The 7,999-nt window shown below is 37.0% G+C and overlaps 1 protein-coding gene across 1 annotated transcript; it reads right to left on the bottom strand.

Annotated features, from left to right (window-relative positions):
• Window positions 1–2,996: 2,996 nt before the first annotated feature.
• On the bottom strand, window positions 2,997–3,944 carry LOC122900654 (olfactory receptor 2G6). The gene has a single exon (XM_044239479.1). It carries the CDS (start codon window positions 3,942–3,944, stop codon window positions 2,997–2,999), a length of 948 nt encoding a protein of 315 aa, XP_044095414.1.
• Window positions 3,945–7,999: the final 4,055 nt, after the last annotated feature.

Below are 7,999 nucleotides of genomic sequence, written 5' to 3'. Positions count from 1 at the left end.
ATCTTGGTTCTTTCCACAGTTTGGCGACCGTGGCCATTGCTGCTATAAACATTGGGGTACAGATGGCCCTTCTTTTCACGACATCTGTATCTTTGGGGTAAATACCCAGGAGTGCAATGCAGGGTCATAGGGAAGCTCTATTTTTAATTTCTTGAGGAATCTCCACACTGTTCTCCAAAGAGGCTGCACCAACTTGCATTCCCACCAACAGTGGAAGAGGGTTCCCCTTTCTCCACATCCTCTCCAACACATGTTGGTTCCTGTTCTGTTAATTTTGGCCATTCTAACTGGTGTAAGGTGATATCTCAATGTGGTTTTAATTTGAATCTCCCTGAGGGCTAATGATGATGAACATTTTTTCATGTGTCTGATAGCCATTTGTATGTCTTGATTGGAGAAGTGTCTGTTCATATCTTCTGCCCATTTTTTGATGTGTTTGTCTGTTTCGTGTGGGTTGAGTTTGAGGAGTTCATTATAGATCCTGGATATCAACCTTTTGTCTGTACTGTCATTTGCAAATATCTTCTCCCATTCCGTGGGTTGCCTCTTTGTTTTGTTGACTGTTTCCTTTGCCGTGCAGAAGCTTTCTAATCTTAAGCTGATTTCATGGGTGATCAGAGTTCTTTGGTTGGTAATCAGCTCACTTTAGGGTGCAGGTTGAAACAGGGCCTTCTCCTACTTCTCTGCCATCTTGTCTTCTAAGTAGAATTTTTTTAAATTAATATATAATGTATTATTAGCCCCAGGAATACAGGTCTGTGAATTGCCAGGTTTACACACTTCACAGCACTCACCATAGCACATACCCTCCCCAATGTTCATAACCCCACCACCCTCTCCCTGGAAACCCTCAGTTTGTTTTGTGAGAGTAAGAGTCTCTCATGATATTTCTCCCTCCCAATCCCATCTTGTTTCTTTTATTCTTTTCCTACCCCATAAACCCCCCATGTTGCATCTCCACTTTCTCATATCAGAGAGATCATATGAGAGTTGTCTTTCTCTGACTGACCTATTTTGCTAAGCACAATACCCTCTAGTTCCATCCACATCATCACAAATGGCAAGATTTCATTTCTTTTGATGATTGCATAGTATTCCATTGTGTATATACATATATATATGTGTGTATATATATATATATATATACACACACACACATACCACATCTTCTTTATCCTTTCATCTGTTGATGGACATCTAGGTTCTTTCCATAGTTTGGCTATTGTGGACATTGCTGCTATAAACATTCGGGTGCATGTGTCCTTTCGGATCACTGCATTTGTGTCTTTAGAGTAAATACCCAGTTGTGTAATTGCTGGGTCATAGGGTAGGTCTATTTTCAACTTTTTGAGGAACCTCCATGCTGTTTTCCAGAGTGGTTGCACCAGCTTGCATTCCCGCCAACTTTGACATGTGGATTATGTTTTCTTTTTCCATGCTTTTCTGGATATAAAGAAGTAATGCCTTTATAAAAAAGAGGTTATTTATACAACTTCTTCTCATCTTGAGTATTGTAAATGAAAGATTGTGTCCCTTAACATGTCCCAATCTGTTCCCACTAGGTTACTCCCATTAGTGTGTGTGTTACTCATATTTGAAAATTCTAGAAGGCAAATCCAACTAGTCTTTTATGCTTTTTCTTTCTCATAAATTTAATATTTCTGTTGCTATCAAGATGTTTAAAGGGTATAAATTTCACAACGTATCTTTATAGAGGTCTTAACTAATTTATTTAGAAATTTTTTCTGATTTTTTTTTCTTATGTGTGCAGCGTTTTTGACTTTAAACTTGTCTTTGGATGTAGAGACAGGTCTACATTTTCTCTTCAGCTCTTGTAGACTGACAGCGTCATTTTTTGATATGAAGAATTTTAAATGATCCTGTTTTCTTTTTTGTCATTGCAAGTTTAAATCATATGAAAGCCCACACAAATTCTGTATGAATTATGCTTTTTATTTTCATTGATATTTTAATGCTTCTTTTTGCCTTGCTGTGTCATAATAAAAAAAGAAAGTAAAAGATTGTAGATTTAATTAATTTTCCTATAGCTGCACAATTCTGTTAAAGTACTTTGATTTGGCAAGTTAACAAATTTCACTCTCTTTGGACAGAAAGACAGAAAGAATGACACACTTTTCTTTCACTTTCACTCAATTTCTAAATCCTTTAAGAGAAGGGGAATAAATAATATGTGAACTGATCAACTTAATAAAAGCTTACTCATTTTACTTTTTTAATAATAAAGTCATAATTTACATTACAAATGTAATCAATGTATCACAATTCTGAATTAGGTATATGTTTTTCATAATACAAATAAGCCAACATAGCGAAATCTATCCATTCTCTAGTTTAAACTAAGGGGGAAACAGTTACATATTATATATAATTTCCGAGTTTACTTTATATATATGTATATATATAAATATTATATATATATGTACACACATATATAATATGTATGCTATAGATTATTTCATATATATGCATAAATATGTTATAAACTTGGAAATATACATATATACACATGATATACAACATATATATTATGTGTGTATGTATGTACACACAGTGTTTGAAAATATAGAAATAAATTATATTTTATATTTCATGGGAACATATATTATGATAATTTTTTTAAAGGTAAGGTGAATGATAATTCAAGAAAGCTAGGGAGTGCCGGTAACATTTCAGTTGAGCTTTTAGGAATAAGCAGAGGTTTACAAGCTACACATGGACTCCAGCCTGAAAAAATCTGTGCATGAAAATTGATTTGATAACATGGTTGAAGAAGAGCAAAGTTGATAGAACATAAGATCTTGGATTCATTCAAAGAATGTTTGGAAAGAATGAAATACCACAGTGACTTGAGTATGTTAGCTTCTTACAGAATTCTGTGTCTGTTACTATTCCTTATGGCAATGTTTAAAAACAGCCCAGTACTTAGAACAAATAATCTGTGAGCTAAGAATAGCCCACTAATGCTATATCTACAGTCATATATTTTCTAAAACAAGAACATTTCTCATTACCAGTGTTCTCAAGGCCCCTTTCACATCTTTGTTTCTCAAGGTATAGATAATGGGGTTTAAGAGTGGGGTGACTATGGTGTAGAAAAGAGAGACAAATTTTCCCTGGTTTTTTGAGCTACTTTTGGCTGGTTGAAGGTACATAAAGATGATGGTTCCATAGAAAATAATGACCACAATCAGGTGGGAAGAACAAGTCCCAAAGGCCTTCCAGCGCCCTTTTGCTGATTTTATCCTCAGCACGGCTTTTGTTATAAAGCCATAGGAGACTAAGATGAGTGACACAGGTACAATTAGAAAAATTATACTAGCCACAAAGAGTTCTATTTCATTGAAAGTTGTGTCCACACAGGCCAGCTTAATGAGCACAGGAACCTCACAGAAAATATGGTCCAGTTTGTGATGACCACAAAGGGGCAGTTGCACAGTAAGGGAGCATTGAATTAAGGAGGTTATGAGTCCACTGAGCCATGCTACACTGGCCAGGGATGCACAGAGCTGAGGATGCATTATAGTTGTGTATTGCAGAGGCCGGCAGACAGCAGCATATCGGTCATAAGCCATGACTGCCAGGAGAATACACTCAGAGGAGCCCAGCCCCATGGCCACATAGAGCTGGGCCACACATCCACCATAGCTCATGTTTTTTTCTTTCTTATTCATGGTAACCAGCAACTGTGGGGCAACACTGGTGGTAAAGCAAATGTCCACACAAGAGAGATTGCTGAGGAAAAAGTACATTGGGGTGTGGAGTTTGGGGGCTAAACAAGATACCAAAATGATGGCAGTGTTCCCCAGAATGTTCAAGATGTAGAAAAGCAAAATTATGACAAAAAGGATCCTTTCTAGTTGGGGCTCATCTGAAAACCCCAGAAGAAGAAATCCCATTTCAGAACTGTTGTTGCTTTCCTCCATTGTCCTGTAGACTTCAATTTATAAAAGGATTAATATTCTAGGGAAAGACGATAATAAGGTAAACAATGGTAAACTGTGGTGTTTATCTAATATGATTATTTTCCTTTTATAACATTCATATTGTAATGACTGATAGTACTTTTCTCAATGTGTGTTATTTGATGGAAAATTCCTCCTCCATCTGTTTCCTTGAGCACATATCCCTCTTTCAAATGGGAACAGCACTAATGCAAACATCATCACAATACTTTCTCTTGGAAACAGGCTTCATGCAATGAACAGCAAGCTGGAAAAAACAGATGAATGAATTAATGATACAGAAGACAAAATGGAAAATAATGAAGCTGAACAAAAGAGTGACGGAATTCTGCAACATGAGAATAGACTTAAGGAATTCAGTGACTCCATAAAACATAGTAATACTCATATTATAGGAGTCCCAAAGAAGAAGAAGAGAGAAAAGGGGCAGAAAATTTAAGTAAAGAAATGAGATGAAAACTTCCTTAATCTGGGGAAGGAAACAGACATCCAGATCTGAGATGCATAGAGAATTCCCATCAAACTCAACAAAACCAGGCCAACACCATGACATATTGCAATTAAATTTGTAAAATATTGTGCTAAAGAAAAAAATCTTAAAAGCAACAAGAAAAAAATAGTCCTAACTTACAAGGGAAGCTGGAGATTTCTCAACAGAAGTTTAGCAAGCCACAATAGAGTGGCATCATATATTCAAAGTGCAGAATGGGAAAAATCTGCATCCAAGAGTATTCTATCCAGCAAAGATATCATTCAGAAAGAAGGAGAGATAGAGTTACCAAAACAATTGAGCCCTACATTAGGCTCCCTTCTCAGTGGATAGTCTGCTTCTTCTCCCCGTACTTGTGTTCTCTCTCATTCCCACTCACTCACTCACTCTGTCAAATAAAAATTAAAATAAACAAATAAATAAATAATAAATAAGTGAGTTGCCCAGACAAACAAAAAACAAATGTTGAGATTAATTTTTGAAATATTTCAATGGTATTTATAGTCACCTAGTATTTATTATTTTTGTTTATAATTTATTTTGAACACATTATGTTTTAGTACATAATATATGAAAAATAATATATTTAAATTTTAAAAATAACATTGATTTATACTATCTTTATCCAAATATCATTGTTAACTGCCGAGTACACCAGAAGAAACAACTTGTTTTAGCAATTGTTTTGTTAAATGTAATTGGGTTGGTTAGTATTTATTACCATAAATGATAACATTGTAAAAATATGTGATTACTTATACTTTATTTACTTTATTTTTTTTTCAGCCTTCCCCTCTTTATTTTTTTTTCCCCAATTTATTTATTTTCAGAAAAACAGTATTCATTATTTTTTCACCACACCCAGTGCTCCATGCAAGCTGTGCCCTCTATAATACCCACCACCTGGTACCCCAACCTCCCACCCCCCCGGCACTTCAAACCCCTCAGACTGTTTTTCAGAGTCCATAGTCTCTCATGGTTCACCTCCCCTTCCAATTTACCCAAATTCCCTACTACTCTCTAACGCCCCTTGTCCTCCATGCTATTGGTTATGCTCCACAAATGAGTGAAACCATATGATAATTGACTCTCTCTGCTTGACTGATTTCACTCAGCATAATCTCTTCCAGTCCCGTCCATGTTGCTACAAAAGTTGGATATTCGTCCTTTCTGATGGAGGCATAATACTCCAGAGTGTATATGGACCACATCTTCCTTATCCATTCATCCGTTGAAGGGCATCTTGGTTCTTTCCATAGTTTGGCGACTGTGGCCATTGCTGCTATAAACATTGGGGTACAGATGGCCCTTCTTTTCACGACATCTGTATCTTTGGGGTAAATACCCAGGAGTGCAATTGCAGGGTCGTAGGGAAGCTCTATTTTTAATTTCTTGAGGAATCTCCACACTGTTCTCCAAAGAGGCTGCACCAACTTGCATTCCCACCAACAGTGGAAGAGGGTTCCCCTTTCTCCACATCCTCTCCAACACATGTTGTTTCCTGTTTTGTTAATTTTGGCCATTCTAACTGGTGTAAGGTGATATCTCAATGTGGTTTTAATTTGAATCTCCCTGAGGGCTAATGATGATGAGCATTTTTTCATGTGTCTGATAGCCATTTGTATTTCTTGATTGGAGAAGTGTCTGTTCATATCTTCTGCCCATTTTTTGATGTGTTTGTCTGTTTCGTGTGGGTTGAGTTTGAGGAGTTCATTATAGATCCTGGATATCAACCTTTTGTCTGTACTGTCATTTGCAAATATCTTCTCCCATTCCGTGGGTTGCCTCTTTGTTTTTTTGACTGTTTCCTTTGCTGTGCAGAAGCTTTTGATTTTGATGAAGTCCCAGAAGTCTATTTTCGCTTTTGTTTCCTTTGCCTTTGGAGACGTATCTTGAAAGAAGTTGCTGTGGCTGATATCGAAGAGATTACTGCCTATGTTCTCCTCTAAGATTCTGATAGATTCCTGTCTCACGTTGAGGTCTTTTATCCATTTTGAGTTGATCTTTGTGTACGGTGTAAGAGAATGGTCGAGTTTCATTCTTCTACATATAGCTGTCCAGCTTTCCCAGCACCATTTATTGAAGAGACTGTCTTTTTTCCACTGAATATTTTTTCCTGTTTTGTCGAAGATTAATTGACCATAGAGTTGAGGGTCCATATCAGGGCTCTCTACTCTGTTCCACTGGTCTATGTGTCTGTTTTTATGCCAGTACAATGCTGTCTTGGTGATCACAGCTTTGTAATAAAGCTTGAAATCAGGTAAGGTGATGCCGCCAGCTTTATTTTTGTTTTTCAACGTTTCCTTAGCGATTCGGGGTCTCTTCTGATTCCATACAAATTTTTGGATTATTTGCTCCAGCTCTTTGAAGAATGCCGGTGGAATTTTGATCGGAATGGCATTAAAAGTAGTGATTGCTCTAGGCAGTATAGACATTTTAACGATGTTTATTCTTCCGATCCAAGAGCATGGAATGGTCTTCCATCTTTTTGTGTCTTCTTCAATTTCTTTCATGAGTGTTCTATAGTTCCTCAAGTATAGATCCTTTACCTCTTTAGTTAGGTTTATTCCCAGGTATCTTATGGTTCTTGGTGCTATAGTAAATGGAATCGATTCTCTAATTTCCCTTTCTGTATTTTCCTTGTTAGTGTATAAGAAAGCCACTGATTTCTGCACATTGACTTTGTATCCTGCCACGCTGCTGAATTGCTGTATGAGTTCTAGTAGTTTGGGGGTGGAGTCTTTTGGGTTTTCCATATAAAGAATCATGTCATCTGCGAAGAGAGAGAGTTTGACTTCTTCATTACCAATTTGGATACCTTTATTTCTCTCTGTTGTCTGATTGCTGTTGCTAGGACTTCTAATATTATGTTGAACAAGAGTGGTGAAAGTGGGCATCCTTGTCTTGTTCCTGATCTCAACGGGAAGGCTGCAAACTTTTTCCCATTGAGGATGATATTTGCTGTGGGTCTTTCATAGATAGATTTGATGAGGTTCAGGAATGTTCCCTCTATCCCTATACTTTGAAGCGTTTTAATCAGGAACGGATGTTGGATTTTGTCAAATGCTTTTTCTGCATCAATTGAGAGGACCATGTGGTTCTTCTCTCTTCTCATATTAATTTGTTGTATCACATTGATTGATTTACGAATGTTGAACCATCCTTGTAGCCCAGGGATGAATCCCACCTGATCATGGTGGATAATCTTTTTAATGTGTTGTTGGATCCTGTTGGCTAGGATCTTGTTGAGAATCTTAGCATCCATATTCATCAGTGATATTGGTTTGAAATTCTCCTTTTTGGTATGGTCCTTGCCTGGTTTGGGGATCAGGGTAATGCTGGCTTCATAGAAAGAGTCTGGAAGTCTTCCTTCTGCTTCAATTTTTTGAAACAGCTTCAGGAGAATAGGTGTTATTTCTTCTTGGAAGGTTTGGTAGAATTCCCCAGGGAATCCGTCAGGTCCTGGGCTCTTGTTTTTTGGGAGATTTTTGATCACTGCTTCAATCTCGTTATTAGATATCGGTCT

Source organism: Neovison vison, chromosome 1 (assembly GCF_020171115.1).
Source record: "Neovison vison isolate M4711 chromosome 1, ASM_NN_V1, whole genome shotgun sequence".
In the NCBI taxonomy this organism is placed as follows: Eukaryota; Metazoa; Chordata; class Mammalia; order Carnivora; family Mustelidae; genus Neogale; species Neogale vison.
Note: the sequence above shows the minus strand (reverse complement) of the source record. Positions and strands in the feature narration are given on the sequence as shown.

Coding starts and splice junctions, on each gene's coding strand:
- LOC122900654 (XM_044239479.1), bottom strand. CDS start 3,944: ATGGAGGAAAGCAACAACAGTTCTGAAATGGGATTTCTTCTTCTGGGG.